Source organism: Desarmillaria tabescens (assembly GCF_030435595.1).
Source record: "Desarmillaria tabescens strain CCBAS 213 chromosome Unknown EV420scaffold_4, whole genome shotgun sequence".
NCBI lineage: Eukaryota > Fungi > Basidiomycota > Agaricomycetes > Agaricales > Physalacriaceae > Desarmillaria > Desarmillaria tabescens.
Window position 1 is genome coordinate 1,176,044 of NW_026848303.1, and position 14,116 is coordinate 1,190,159.

General features: G+C 48.2%; 7 protein-coding genes across 7 annotated transcripts; 2 read left to right on the forward strand and 5 right to left on the reverse strand.

Moving 5' to 3' along the window:
• The first annotated feature begins 2,184 nt into the window (after nucleotides 1-2,184).
• Nucleotides 2,185-4,323, forward strand: EV420DRAFT_815525 (uncharacterized protein). The gene is made up of 3 exons (XM_060483574.1): nucleotides 2,185-2,384; nucleotides 2,438-2,545; nucleotides 2,600-4,323. Exons 1-3 carry the CDS (start codon nucleotides 2,229-2,231, stop codon nucleotides 4,256-4,258), a joined length of 1,923 nt encoding a protein of 640 aa, XP_060337017.1. The 5' UTR covers nucleotides 2,185-2,228; the 3' UTR covers nucleotides 4,259-4,323.
• A 59-nt stretch (nucleotides 4,324-4,382) lies between these two features.
• EV420DRAFT_815477 (uncharacterized protein) lies at nucleotides 4,383-4,834 on the reverse strand (the record flags this gene model as incomplete). Its single annotated transcript, XM_060483573.1, has 2 exons — nucleotides 4,383-4,746; nucleotides 4,802-4,834. Coding segments are annotated over 2 exons (391 nt in total), but the record flags the coding sequence as incomplete, so codon positions are not given.
• Nucleotides 4,835-5,739, reverse strand: EV420DRAFT_815476 (uncharacterized protein). Its single transcript, XM_060483572.1, has 6 exons — nucleotides 5,432-5,739; nucleotides 5,347-5,379; nucleotides 5,260-5,294; nucleotides 5,107-5,212; nucleotides 4,980-5,058; nucleotides 4,835-4,923 (listed from the first exon to the last, which is right to left on the reverse strand). Exons 1-6 carry the CDS (start codon nucleotides 5,643-5,645, stop codon nucleotides 4,860-4,862), a joined length of 531 nt encoding a protein of 176 aa, XP_060337019.1. The 5' UTR covers nucleotides 5,646-5,739; the 3' UTR covers nucleotides 4,835-4,859.
• EV420DRAFT_1510466 (uncharacterized protein) lies at nucleotides 5,688-7,229 on the forward strand (the record flags this gene model as incomplete). The annotated part of the gene is made up of 7 exons (XM_060471508.1): nucleotides 5,688-5,994; nucleotides 6,047-6,236; nucleotides 6,288-6,453; nucleotides 6,506-6,603; nucleotides 6,651-6,796; nucleotides 6,853-6,970; nucleotides 7,021-7,229. Coding segments are annotated over exons 1-6 (843 nt in total), but the record flags the coding sequence as incomplete, so codon positions are not given.
• A 35-nt stretch (nucleotides 7,230-7,264) lies between these two features.
• On the reverse strand, nucleotides 7,265-9,518 carry EV420DRAFT_1710145 (uncharacterized protein; the record flags this gene model as incomplete). Its single annotated transcript, XM_060479607.1, has 5 exons — nucleotides 7,265-8,005; nucleotides 8,053-8,243; nucleotides 8,301-8,954; nucleotides 9,031-9,298; nucleotides 9,348-9,518. 5 exons carry the CDS (start codon nucleotides 9,516-9,518, stop codon nucleotides 7,412-7,414), a joined length of 1,878 nt encoding a protein of 625 aa, XP_060337021.1. The 3' UTR covers nucleotides 7,265-7,411.
• Nucleotides 9,519-10,885: 1,367 nt separating this feature from the next.
• On the reverse strand, nucleotides 10,886-12,965 carry EV420DRAFT_1326591 (uncharacterized protein). Its single transcript, XM_060468760.1, has 4 exons — nucleotides 12,945-12,965; nucleotides 11,890-12,894; nucleotides 11,648-11,838; nucleotides 10,886-11,596 (listed from the first exon to the last, which is right to left on the reverse strand). Exons 2-4 carry the CDS (start codon nucleotides 12,596-12,598, stop codon nucleotides 11,015-11,017), a joined length of 1,482 nt encoding a protein of 493 aa, XP_060337022.1. The 5' UTR covers nucleotides 12,599-12,894; nucleotides 12,945-12,965; the 3' UTR covers nucleotides 10,886-11,014.
• EV420DRAFT_1636788 (uncharacterized protein) lies at nucleotides 12,880-13,319 on the reverse strand (the record flags this gene model as incomplete). The annotated part of the gene is made up of 3 exons (XM_060476633.1): nucleotides 12,880-12,894; nucleotides 12,945-13,201; nucleotides 13,250-13,319. 3 exons carry the CDS (start codon nucleotides 13,317-13,319, stop codon nucleotides 12,880-12,882), a joined length of 342 nt encoding a protein of 113 aa, XP_060337023.1.
• Between the last annotated feature and the right edge of the window lie 797 nt (nucleotides 13,320-14,116).

Consider the following 14,116-nt stretch of genomic DNA (forward strand, 5'->3'; position numbering starts at 1 on the left):
GACACTCGATTGGGAAGCGTCCGAGTGGACGTTCTCAAGTATTCCCTCGCAGCCGAACGGGCTTCGGTACCGATGCCAAGGGGCATACATCCAGCCAAGGCTAACGAGAATATTCCTCCTAGATCCATTAAGCGAGTATGCACGCAGCCTCAGCCTGCGGAGCGCGATTCGCTCCCAGAATTCTCAGGTCTTGGACAACTCGCTGTACCTGAAAGTCATAAGTTCAGACCGCAGCACCCAGCCTTGCTGTACGTATACGCACCATACGCAGCGCTCACGAACCAAGCAGCCCAGTTGTTTCTAGCCATCTGCATATGCGAGGCTACCGTCGGGGGATTCTACCCGCCGTCTAACGATGATCGGGGGCTCCGCTGTTATTATGGAGAGGTCCGTGAATATAGGCACAATGGGCTCGCTGAGGCGTTAGTTATTGCTGACGGAGAGTAGCGGCCTCGAACAAGGATGTAACTTCGCCAATTCGTTAGAGACATCATGATTAAACAATATGGAACTGACATTTGCCTGGACTTACAGACGTAAGCAACAACTTCTTGGAAGCTCGTCAAAGGATACACCTATTTGGATTTGCTGAAGAAGTCGCAGAGCCAACATGTTGTGATGTAAGAACCGGCCTTAGAACTGGGAAAACAACGGATTCCCAGAGAATTCTACTGTTCCCTTTGCTGTTATTTCGTGTCACTCGCAGTTGGCGTCCAGCTAGCTATTGTCTCGCCCTGTGCGACTTTGTCTGGAAGCATTGCAGATATGAACGCTGTTCTCGATTTAGGCTCTTAGACCACTGTCGTCGCCTTCTGAGTCAGTGTCATGCCGGAGTTTGAATGGTCCCATTCTACTTAACATTTGACAGGATGAATACACTGAAGCCGAAAGGAAGAACGGTAGCGCTTTAGCTCAACAGATCGGGACAGACCCCAAAGCTGGTGGACGGATATCCAATGGTCCCATTTGGGTTGAAGACCTGTCCTTCTACATGGGAGCCACGCTGAAGGATTATATTGTAAATTAATTTTCAGCATGCGCATCGGGGACTCACAAAGCATAAGATCAGTAGTGGACAAGACGCGGTATCCAATGTTAAAATTTCTTGACAAAAGGAATTTTCTATACCGATCTGGGACATCGTTTTTAACGCGACATAGTCTGTGCTGACTCGTAAAATTGGCCAACTTCGTCATGGATGAGGTGGGCAAATATATTCTGGGTACAACGCTGTATGTCATCTTTGTGGGTATGGGTTAAGTCCATATACGCGATGCACATAGGCGCTGTACTCACTTGTATCTCAAAGGGACTTCACCAAAGCCGATGGCGCATCGTGTTCGTCAGGGTAAACCGCCGTTGACACTAAACAACTTCGAAGTTCGGACGACCTGACATAGCAGCTACTGTCATCTTTGAACTAATGGAGTTAAAAACTTTACCGCTATACACCAAGAACATCCTCATCGTCGATAATTATTGGAGAGATAACGTGAGCGAAGAAGGCGAGGCGTAGAAGCGGGAACTATTCGAGGGTATAAACGATGCGACGACTTTCACGGATGTAAATCTTGATATCGTCGACTTTATCAAGCTATGGACGGCCGTCCTGTCCGATCAACTTGGTCACGAAGCATTTGAATACTCCAATACTGAGGCATGCACCGTCATCGATACTATTTCAGTCTGTCAATGTGATGTGATAACTCCGTGTTCCTACATTCCTGGGCAAGTTTTGTCATCGACTGCCTGAAAGGATAAAAAGTGCTTACAGTTGCTGTAATATATGTCCTTCCGAGGCTACTCATCATTTGATGACAGCCTACATTGTGTCGGTGTCGGAAAAGTCCACGGTTTAGTCGGGCCGCGCAGGACTGGTCTCGCGTATTCTTGCATAACTCCCTACAAACACGCTTATCCTTATTGAAAGGCTGTTATTAATTTATTGTTGGCCAATACTAGCTGTATTTAATTATGTCCTTGGAAGATTGATTTAGACCTATGTTTTTCGTCGATAACTCTCCACTCACCAGCAGACGAACGAATGAACACAGCAAGGCTGGGCCCTATAATATCTTCTCTTAAAGCCAGAGCCTCGTATGATGGTAGAAGGAATCGTATTACCAGATACGCTGTCGGAGGTGATGGTAGTTCGAACGTGAGAAAATGACCGTGGTAACTGGACGCGTGAGCGCGTCGATATTCACCGCCACTCCGACATTTACCCCATGTCAGAGCACCAACGCCGACCGATACCGCCTCACCCACCAAGATGGCAGCCGAATCCGGATCCCGCGTCCATCGAAGTTCCCGGGCTGGATACAACAGCCTCAGTGAACGACCAGATTGACCAGATAGAGCAACTCATCACTATCAAACTGCAGGTGCGTCGCCCGGTACTTCAAGATTACAGTAACCTAACGCCGGGCGGACTCAGACGATTGACGAAAACTTCTCCAAGATCCACAATGTGCTTGCGAATAAGATTTTGCCTGCTGTGAAGCGTTACGCGGTGGCGACGGAACCGGTGAGGGAGGCGGCGCAGGTACGCGGTTGTTTACTGTCAAGCGAATCGAGGTGCTCATCTATCTGGCCTCAGTTCTGGACGTCTTTCTATGAGCAAGCAGCGCAGATTCGCATACCCACTGCCGACGACTATTCAACCGTCAACGAACAGACCTCTGAGCACGAATCTGGTTCTCAAACAGACTCTCATGCGACAGCGGACTCTCAGGCAGAGGCCAGCAATGCTACAGCACGTCCTTTCGAGACTAGCATCGCATCAACTGAAAGCTCATTCCATCCCGGCCAAGCAGCGTTCTCATCGACGCCTGCCAGACCATCGACGACATTCAATACCCTTTCCAGCCAGGAATCAGAAGCATCTTGGTCTGCTTCAGTTGAATCTCCTCTGGTTCGTCTGGACAGAGAATTTCAAAAGTTCTCGAGAGACGAACCATCTGTCCTCCCACCAGAGCGGTCGCGCGACCGACCACCACCTTCGAACAAAGGAAAGTCCAGGGAAGAACCCCAGCCACTTCTCCGAAATGTTCTTCGACAGAATATGTATTCTATCAGTGAAGATTCTACCATTACCCGTTCACCAGCACTTTCACCGATAAAATCCAGAAGGAAGATAAAAACTCCCATTCCTAAAACCCTCAATCCATACCTTCCTTCCAACACTGAGCCCTCACAGTGGAATGGCGTTGTCGATCTGCGGGATCCTTCTACAACAACGCCCCAGCGTGGAAAGCGATTCGGATACACTCAGAGGCGCGCCGGGCCTAGTACTCCCGCTGACGATTCTGACGATGATTCCTTTGACGGCCTCCCACCAGGCATGTCACCACCGGTCCTTATGTCCCCTGCCCGTCTACCCAAATCAACCCGAAAGACGATACTTACTCGAGCACCAACCGGAGAAGCTGCCGCCAGGATTACAAAAGACTTAGTCCAGGACATCCAGTCACATCGTCGCGGAGACAGTCGGCATATGTTCCACGGGTACAGCACAGAGTCAAGCACCGTCCCCACTCCTCCGTCACTGTCACGGTACAAAGGAGGGACAGATACCAGCAGTAGCATCGTCGGAGAATCCAGTCTGGAGAGCATGATGCACAGGGCAGATCTAGGGATGGCCAACATCGCTACCACGCCAGGTTTGCGACTGCGACCGAAAACTCGTACGCCTGCGATCCCTAAACCCTCTCCACCGCCGCTGTCTCCCCAGCATGCTGACGACCGTGGTTTCACTACCGACACTTACGGCGACGCTGTTGTGGGACAATTCGTCACGTCTGGAAACGCTGACGAGGGAGACGATGATTCCTTCGCTGACTCGTTTGCTGACGACGAAGTGAACAACACCGCTCATCCATCTTCCGCGTTCAAACTTCTCATGCAAGGGAGTGGTGCGATGGATGATTCGTTTGCTTCAACGGAATCTTCAATTGATTCGTTAGACCGTGAGGATATCGAAGTTGAAGGCGGTCCCATCCATCCGTTTGCCGGTATCAATCTGAACCGGGCGTTTGAGGATTCGTTCGATGATTCATTCAACGATGACGATGGAGAGCCAGAAGAGGAGACACTATTTGGTGTGCCCCCTGCTCAACGGATGCGGCAGATAATAGATGCGGATAATAATGACTTGGTGTTGCATGGAAATCAGTTATTTGTAGATGGCGATACAGGTGGGTTAACGGAACAGCTGGGGCAAGTAGAAGCGAGTCCGACACCGTGGTCGAGGAGGTAGATGTGTAAGATTTAGCTTAAGATATCATAGTTTGCTGCTACTGTTTTGACTACGTGGTACATGCTGTGTAAACTACACTGTATTTCTCGTGTCCAGAAGATCATTTTTTTGCTTGCAAAGATCTTGCCATTCAATGCCTTGTCTCCAGCAACACATCCCCTTCTTCTTGGGTGGGGCTTTCCATGTGGCTCCTCCAACCTCGCACCCAGAGATAGCCGCGTTGGACAGACCCATTCATATATTCAACAATGGCCGACCTGGCTTTCCATAACGCCAGTTGTTCCGAATCAATGCGGTCCAACCGAATCCGGTGCTCTTCATCTACCACGACGCTGATAGCATATGCCGTAGTAAAGATAGACGCAAGCGCGGTGCTGGCACAGATCATGAACATTATAATCATCTGCATTTTTGCCCCCTGCTGCACAGATGAGCCACCGAGTATGGCGCCAGTCATCATCCCTGGTATTGAGATTATTCCAAGGACACTTAAATCAGGTCAAATTAGTCGAGAACATCGGCGAATTGTGTACTGAGACGAACCTCATCTGATTGATGGGAGGTGTGAGTGCCATAATGAGGGCAGTCTATGGCAATTGGTTTACACGCTTCCATTCTGGATGCACCAAAAGCTAGGTAGATCTCCACCTTGTCGGCGATTTTCCCTGAGGAAACGATAGTAATTGAAAGCGGTGATGACTATGAATAGATGATGACTCACTGTAACTCTTTTAGAGCGTAGTTCAGCGAGATTACAACTCCAGATATAGTGCTTCCACACATCATTCCAACAATTGGAACTAGTACAGTTTAAGACAAGCATGCAGTCATGAAAGGAGAGATCATACTGTATTGCGACGGTTCCCAGAATGGCTTCACTGACATGGCATATCGAGCGCCAATAATCGAGACAGGGATGGTAGAGCCTATAAAGCCGAATAATACCGACCGGAACTTGCGAAAGTCAGGACAGGATAAGCTGAAAGATACATCAATGGTACCATTCTTTCATGACGGCGCTTTGCCTTGTTAACCACTTCGAAAAGGTCAGCCAGGCAGCGCATCAAAGGAAATGTCCCGATGCTCACCTGTCTCAAAGGTCCCCATGACATTAAGCAAGACTGCAACGTGCTAAGAAAATCGCTACGAGTCATAAAACAAAGAGCAGCTCACATGCTATTGCCGCAACTGCCCATGGGTTATCCGTCTCGAATACACTTTGCAGAAGAGTAGCAACGAATGCTAGCTGTAAGATACAGCGCACCGCAGCAGTCACCAGAGAAACACCAATTTTCAGGTTGAATACTTTGGATATGGCCGCATTCAACAGGATGAAAGAAAATGCCAGGCCGACGTTGTACCAGGTTAGATTATCTCCTGAATTCATGATGGCGGTTGCGGTTATGAGCAAACCTGATCATCTCCGTCATCTCGAGTCTTCTCAGAAGATCTATTTTCAATTTCAATTTCAAACTGACATAGGATGTTTCCCACGATCGCACGTGCATGATGTTTCTCATTTCAAATCGTTCATACCTCCTTTTCTTTCTCGTGTCACTCCATCCTTTGACGCGTGATTCATCATTTGAAGACCTTGCACCGAGCTTGGGATGGTAAGATTTGCTTCCGTTTCAGCGTGGATATCAGTGGACGACGTGCCACTACCAGAGTTTGGCGAAGAGGTGTTCAACGCCGACAGGAAAGTGGCGTGTTGGATTCCTTCAGAAACTGGCAAGGTGCGACCTCTTCCTACACGAAATAGTGATTCTCTCTCAAAATTTATGCAAGAGATTCTGCATCAACTGGAAATACGAAGATTCGTTTCGGGTCGACTTTGCAACTGGATGGGTATACACCGACGGCAAATTTGTCGCAGGAAGGGTTTCCGGTCCCGGACGAAACGATGTCTGCGTGACAGGCGTCTGTACTTCAGCTGTAACTGTGCGGCCGATAATGTTTACGAGCCTAGAATTGACTGGTGCAGTACACTCCTTGAGTCCTTGTTGTAGTTTCTGAACGTCAGATGTAGACGACGAAGAGCTCCTACATAATTCAACGTTGTCAGAGTTGGGCGAGATAAAGATTGACATTTGGTATGTCCAAAAGCTAGCATCTATACCATTCCGAGCCCCAGACTTTGGTGAGGTGGGGAAGATCCACGAGCGTTCTAAGAAAGCTATAACGCATTGTGCTAAGTGAGGGTTTTCCATCCGTGCCATACGTGTCGTTCTCAGCATATATGCATAGGGCTGGCGATGAAATTCCCACCACCAAGCCTCAGACTTTCAGCGACGTGAAGAAGGTGAACCACCTAGTCACCTTTACATTCCGATACCGACCTCTCGGTGAGCTTCTTGTAACGGGATGAGTCACGTCGCTCAACTATGCATAGGAATACTGCAAGCCAACGACATCGCACCTCCACCCGAGCCCACTCCAGCGAGTCGTAAACGCGCTGCCTCTCCGCATGATGTAGTTGATATATCTGACGATGATTCCGATCAAGAAGACAACTCTTCTAGGATCGCGAAATTAGAGGTAACCTTCCTTGTTCCATATGATGAATGATTTCACTGTTGATGCGCGCATATAAGGAGGAGTTGATTCAGTTGAGGAAACGAGATGCCAAGAGAGTCAGGCCGGAGAAACGCATCAAAAGAGAGGTGAAATTGGAGCCCAACATCACGTCAGGAGAAGTAATCGACCTTACTTGTACGCCGGTTTTTCCAAGTGACCTCTTTGTTACTAATCTCCGTTCGCAGAAACGGACCACAAGCTACGGAATATCTTGAATTGTAATTATATATGTATGCTCGGGCTTCCATCGTACCCGACATCATCGACATCTTGTGGCTCTGTTTAGTGAATAATTTACTCTCTTTCGTCGATCCCTTGTTCTCCTGAGGGTCAATTCAGCGTCATATCCTTCAGTCATAAGTCGAGCTGCTCGCATTATTGAAGAAATTCACTCTGGATACCGAATCTATCTGGTTCACGACAGTACATCCAGGTATCCATCGAGTTATATGTACCGGTGCAATGTTCGTCTACTCTAAGATACATCGCCTGACATATGAAGAGTGTGGTGGCTAAAGCAATATCATACACGTATGTCTGGAATTATCTACTCTAGCGACAATAGGAACCCTAGTCTTATACTGGGTTCACGGAATGGGTAGACTTCTGCCTCTTCTGCGTAGGCTGAGTGTCGTCCTCGCGGGTCTGCTTCGTACCAGTGGGTTCGAGCTGATACTTGGCCTGATCATTGGAGGGCCATCCATCCATCCGAAGCACCGACTTCCAGAGCGAGTTCTGTCCTGTGTGGTCGTGGAACAGCGAGGTTTGGGGATCGATGGCCGGCAGGACGTCGCTGCCCGGTTTGTCTGAATCGGACTGTGGTTCCGAAGGTGAAAAGTTCCGCCACTCGCCAATGGCCATAAGCGCTTTCCTGATCCACGAGTTGAGAGGGCGACAGTCAAACCGAAAATTGGACCCTAGACGTCCTCTATCCCGCTGCGTCAAGGTAGTCTTCGTGTCACCACCGCTCCATGTCCCATTACCGTTGTCTACGTTGTCGGCGAAGATACGGGCAATCATGTTCTGAAGACCAGGGCCGACTTTGCTATGGCGCAAGTAGCAGAGGCCGTGATATAGCATAACGTATACGAAGGATTCGAAATCGTCTCGAGGTTCATGCTCCTTTGTTCTATCTCTGAGAAGCCCGATGGACATAAATTGCCATGTGCCCTGCGCGTGAATGAGACAGGATATAATATTAGAACGTGAGCACTGACCATGCGCTCGCAGCCCCGCGTCACTTTCTCCAAGTTGTCCGTATGCATAGCTATATCCCAATCGTTCAACAAGCCACGACCTCCACCATCATAATTATCTTTCGGCGCCTTGTCATCATATGCGATCAAGATGTTCCCGCAGCTAATGTCGCGATGAAGAATGTTGCATGTTGTGAAGGCGGCTTCGTGAGCTACGTTCAGAATTAGATCAATAATATCAAGCTCAGACATGAATTATCACCACTGACCCAAAAACGCCTCGTAGACAACTCTCGTAAGCTGCTCCGAGGACTTGAACTTGTTCAAAGGTTGTCCAACTTCTATCAACCGTACTTGCCGGTGCTCACGGATACAAGTGAGCGGCGGATGTGTTCCAAGGTTCCAGTCTTTGTCGATATATTTGCGGGAAGCGATCTTCTGGCCGGAAACGATACTACCACAGATAAAAGTAGGAACGCTGCAGACACCAGCTACGTTGAGAGCCTTAAGGATCACGGATTCCTGAGGCAGATCAGCATCCTGCCAGTTCTTCTTAAGAAATCTCAGGCTGTCAGTGTTCCCATTGTACACAGAAAGAACGAACGTCGCTCGACCCAGGACGCTTTGTGGTGTAGCAATCATCGGACCAGCAAGGACCTCCGTTTCGCCGTCACCATTAGGCACGCGAATCTTCACAAATGCATGTGGGTACTTTCCAGATATCCAGGGCTTCGAGAGCGGCCCGACCAAAGATATTTCTTCGTCTGTGGCAGGTGTCACTGCGTCGTCTTTCCCTCGGTCACGATCCGTGAGAGCGGAAAACCGATACAGAAACTCGACGAGGTATTTGCCTTCTGTCGAAAGATTAAAAGCACGCGATACGATCGTGTAAGTCCTCTCCCATTTGAAGAACGGAACACCATCTGATCCAAGACTAAGCGTGAACAAGTGTTGTCGATGTTGCGCATTCAGTTTCCTCGGCATATCCAGCAAGCTGACCACGGTAATTTTTTGCTGAGAGCCTCTGCGACACCCAATCATGAGGGTTGCCATCCTTAAAACTGTGGAAGGAGAAAGCTCTCTTGAACTCCAACCAGAGCTCCGCTTTGTTCCATCGAGTGGTACTTGTCGTAGTGTTGACGTCGGAGGCATACACGAATGTGTCAGGAACAGTATTGGCAGCCGAGTTAGCGTCTTTGAATTCGTCGTCCTGAACAAATTTTAATCCGGGAATGAGCTCTGACGCCACGTCTTGAATCATGCTCTGCTTCAAAGCACCATCAAAACGTTAAAGACAGCCACAAGAATAAACTCACGACGGCGATCGCGTACTCTTTTTCATTGACATATTTCGCTGGTAGTTCAATTGATTCGAAGATATGGTGAAAATTTCCGGGAGAGATAAGCGTGAATTGATTACCAGATGTGCCCATAAGTTCGTGAAGAAAGAGTTCGACCGGCATGGGCCCAATCCAGTGTGCAGTCATTTCTTTCGATCTGAGTATTCGCAGCTACTTGGCGGGGCCTGAAGCGAAGTGAACTGTAAATCTGGATTTTTATAGGAAAGCTTGAATGGATATTAGTAGCTGATCTAAGAAACGCGTACCAGTCGGTGACTGCTGTGGAGTGCCGGTGAGTATCCGAGGGAAACAAGGAAGAAAGAAGGGACTTACAGAGGGGAGAATACCGTAGTTTATAGCAGCAAATGAAAGGCGTCGCGTCGAAGCCGGGATGGCTGTTGGTTTGAACACAAGGAGTCAGTAAGTATAAATAACTGTCAGTGTGGCTGAAGAGACACGATCACGTGATAACTTAATGGCAAGTCAGGTGGCATTAGTTGGAGAATAGTGGAGAATTCTTTCTCCGCTTTACTAAAGAACGATCTTAACTAGCACTGTAAAAGTCGATTTAGAAATGTTTGAACTGCTCAGAACTGTCTAAACCTGTGCGCTGACTTCTGGACAAAAAAACATCGTGTCAAAATCTATCATCTTGTCAGTATGAAGTTTGAACCGCGACATCTAAACACTAAGCGTGCTCTTTTCCTCACAGATTTTCTCCTGGACGGCAAAATTTAATCTGGCTACTACGGACAAATCCCTGATCACTAGGACAAGGATTCAAATAGTGGCCTGATAAGAGACCAAGAGAGTCAGGCCGGAGAAACGCATCAAGAGAGAGGTGAAATTGGAGCCCAATATCACGTCAGGAGAAGTAATCGACCTTACTTGTATGCCCCTTTTTCCCAGTGACCTCTTTGTTACTGACCTCATTCACAGGAACTGACCAAAAGCTAAGGAATATCCTGAATTGTTATTATGTGTGTATGTTCGGACTTCCGTTGTACCCGACATCATCGACATCCTTTGGCTCTGTTTCGTAATTTACACTCTTCTATCGATCCATCGTTCTCCTCTGAGGATGAATTCAGCGTCCAACTTCCATATTCTTCAGTCATAAGTCGAGCTGTCATTTTCTTGCCCGCGTTAAGAGATCAACTCTGGATACTGAATTTATTTGGTTCACGACGGTACATCGAGGTATCCATCAAGTTATATGTACCGATGAAATGTTCGTCTACGACGTACGGTATGTATTGGATGCTTCTCATCGTTCCCATATCTGCATGCTCCCTAATCCTGACCATGGAGGCCAGCAGCTTATTTCAAAGCAGGAAAGACTTGATTGCAGCTGTCTCACGCATGACTTGAATAGTCGTCTGCATTTGTGTAATACTGCCAATACTACCTACTTTTGTCTTCAAAAGCCTTACCTTTTCTAAGGTTCTTATTAAATCTGCGACTACACTTTCCAACAAGATCGATAACTTATTATCATATGAAGGAGAATAACATGGAAGATAGACATTGCAAAGGTACCAGAGGGCGTTGCTCTAAGATACATCACCAGACATGTTAAGAGCACGGTGAACTACGATGATCGCCCATGTCCGGAAATGTTTACCCAAACAAGGTATCGAGGCCTATGCTCGAGCTGCGGAACGTCCTGACTTCTGCCTCTTCTGTGTCGGCTGGGGGTCGTCCTCGCGGTTCCGCTTCGTACCAGTGGGTTCGAGCTGATATCTGGCCTGGTCATTTGACGGCCAACTATCCATGTCAAGGGCCCACTTCCAGAGTCCTTTCAACTCTGTGTGATCACGGAACAGCAAGGCCGAGGGATTTGTAATGGGTGGGGCACCTCCAAGTGCTTTGAACAGCGCCTTCTGAGTTAAAGAGTGGCGCCATTCACCGATGCCTGCAAGTGCCCGGTGTATCCATGCAGTGAGAGGGATACTATCAAACCGAAAATCGACACCCAGAGGACCCATTTCATATGCCAAGGAGGTCTTCGCGTCACCGCCACTCCACGTCCCATCACCATTGTCAACGATGCTGTCAAAGATGCGGTCCATGGTGAACTGGAGACCGGAGCCGACTTTGCTGTGGCGCAAGTAGCGGAGGCCGTGGTAGAGCATGACATATACGAAAGATTCGAAATCGTCTTGAAGTTCATGAATCTTTGTTCTATCTCTGAGAAGCCCGATGGACATAAATTGCCATGTGCCCTGCGCTTTGATGAGAAACAATGGAAGCAATGGAAAAATGCAAGTACTCACTGTACGCTCAGCCTGTCGTGCTGCCTTTTCTAAGCGGTCCGTGTGTAACGCCATATCCCAGTCGTTCAACAAGCCACGACCTCCTCCATCACGGTTATCCTTTGACGCTTTGTCATCGTATACAATCAAGATATTCCCACCGCTGACATCACGATGAAGAATTTGGCATAACGTGTAGGCGTCTTCATGAGCTAGTGGAAAATGAGATTAGTTAAAGTTCAAAGGTCAATATTGTCACACACCTAAAAAAGCTTCGTAGACCACTCTCGTAAGCTGCCTCGACGACTTGAACCGCTTCAAAGGTTGTCCAACTTCTTCAGTCAGTGTTCGTTGGTGTACTCGGACACAAGTGATCGGCAGACGCGGCCCAAGGTTCCTGTCTTTGTCGAGATACTTATGGGAGGTAGTTTCCTGACCAGAAACCACACCACCGCAGACAAAAGTAGGAACGTTGCGGACGCCAGCCTCATTCAGAGTCTGCAGCATCGCGGATTCCTCAGGGAGTTCGACATCCCGCCAGCTATCTTTGAGGAACTGGAGACTCTGGGTCTTCATATCGTATACAGGAAGACCCAACGTCGCTCTACCCGAAATGCTATGTGGCGTAGCAATGGCAGGACCGGCAAGGACCTCCCTTTCGCTGTCTCCATCAGGTACCCTAATCTTCACAAATGAACGCCGATCCTTGTCGTCCGAGTGAATCCAGGGCTTCAAGAGCGGTTTTGCCAGAGATATTTCATCCTCTGTGGCTAGGGTCACTGTGTCGTCTTTCCCTCGATCGCTGTCCGTGAGAGCTGAAAACCGATACAGAAATTCGACGAGGTATTTGCCTTCTGTCGAAAGATTAAAAGCACGCGATACGATCGTATAAGTCCTCTCCCACTTGAAGAACCGAACACCGTCTGGCCCAAGACTAAGTGTGAACAAGTGTCGTCGATGCTGCGCATTCATGGTCTCCCCAGCGTATCACGCAAGCTGACCACGATAATTATTTGATGATTGTGTCATTACCACCCATTCACGAGGCTTGTCATCCTTGAAACCGTAATAGGAGGAATCTCTCTTGAACTCCAACTAGAGCTCCGCCTTGTTCCATTGGGTGGGAATTTTCGTAGTGTCGACGTCTGAGACATACACAAATGCATCAGTAACGGTGTTGGTGGCCGAATCAGCGTCCTTAACTTGTTTCCGTGGACTAGTTTCAATCCGGGAATGAGATCTGAGGCCACGGCTTAAATTGCGCTCGTCTGCAGAACACCATCAAGACGTTGTAGACAACCATAAGACATAAACTCACGACTGCGTTCGCGTACTCCTTCTCATTGCTATATTTCGCCGGTGATTGGATCGACTCGAATATGTCGTGAAGATGGCTGGGAGACAGATGCGTGAATTCATCCCCAGACGCGCCCATGAGTTCGTGAAGAAAGAGTTCGACCGGCATGGGCCCAGTCCAATGACCGTCCATTTCGTTCGATCTGTCTTTTCGAAGCTGCGTTGGGGAGGGCTTAACCGACGTGAACTGGCCGTTAGTCTGGCGTTTGATAGGAGAGCCTAATTAGATATCAGTAGCTGATCAAACGTCGACCAACAAACACGTACTAGTCGGTAGCTTCTCCTGGTTGCTTTGATTGGTTCCACTATGAGGATTGTGAGTATCCGAGGGCGACATGGCAGGGAATGAAGAACTCACAGAGGTCAGGGTGCTGCAAATTTATACAGCAGCAGAACAACAGACGCCACTGTACAATCTTGGGCTCTACTTTGTACAGACAATGTAGAACGAGATCGAAAGAAGAATTTGAATTCGTGATGGTGAATGCGGTCACGTGCTGACGTGAGGGCAGGCCATGTGGCGTTTGCCTTTATTCAGCTTTATTCGAGAATTTTAATGAACAACGTGCAAGGGAATTGTGACAATAGGACATGCCAAAGAGAGGGCGTGTTACGAAATATACTCGACCCATAATCACAGCATGATAATCAGTCGGTTCTATCGGGACCATCGAAGTCTCTACCATTATTTTTGCCACGTCTCCTCAGAGGCATTGTTTGGCATGGCATTGCTACCGCTTCTAGGGTCCTTTCCTTGTGAAGCTCGTCGACAAAGTCAGGGTGAACTGTACTTAAGATCACCCTGGAGAACGCCGCGCTAACTGGCGTCGTCACTAAAATCGCATCAGGAATGTCCGGACCATGCGCGGCGTCGTCTTAACCAACGGCAAAAGCCCCAGGCTTCCAAAACCGGGATGAACCTTAACATCTCACTCTCTCTTCGCGGATTTTTTTCCGAATAGCAACACTTAATTATCATGACTCAATAATACTACTGGACAGAATTCCGATAAATAGGACAAGAACTCAATTGGCTTGACAACCTCAAACAATATTCATCGCTCTTACTTATCATAATTTCCGAATCTCTTGGTCCTCCTCACTTAGAAAAGCATTTATCCTTTACGCATATCC

Coding starts and splice junctions, on each gene's coding strand:
- EV420DRAFT_815525 (XM_060483574.1), top strand. CDS start 2,229: ATGTCAGAGCACCAACGCCGACCGATACCGCCTCACCCACCAAGATGG. Junction 2,385..2,437: donor TCATCACTATCAAACTGCAG/GTGCGTCGCCCG, acceptor GGGCGGACTCAG/ACGATTGACGAAAACTTCTC. Junction 2,546..2,599: donor CGGTGAGGGAGGCGGCGCAG/GTACGCGGTTGT, acceptor ATCTGGCCTCAG/TTCTGGACGTCTTTCTATGA.
- EV420DRAFT_815476 (XM_060483572.1), bottom strand. CDS start 5,645: ATGAATTCAGGAGATAATCTAACCTGGTACAACGTCGGCCTGGCATTT. Junction 5,213..5,259: donor AGCGCCGTCATGAAAGAATG/GTACCATTGATG, acceptor GACTTTCGCAAG/TTCCGGTCGGTATTATTCGG. Junction 5,059..5,106: donor CTGGGAACCGTCGCAATACA/GTATGATCTCTC, acceptor AAACTGTACTAG/TTCCAATTGTTGGAATGATG.
- EV420DRAFT_1326591 (XM_060468760.1), bottom strand. CDS start 12,598: ATGAATGCGCAGCATCGACGACACTTGTTCACACTTAGTCTTGGGCCA. Junction 11,839..11,889: donor GGTCTACGAAGCTTTTTTAG/GTGTGTGACAAT, acceptor ATTTTCCACTAG/CTCATGAAGACGCCTACACG. Junction 11,597..11,647: donor CACGACAGGCTGAGCGTACA/GTGAGTACTTGC, acceptor ATCAAAGCGCAG/GGCACATGGCAATTTATGTC.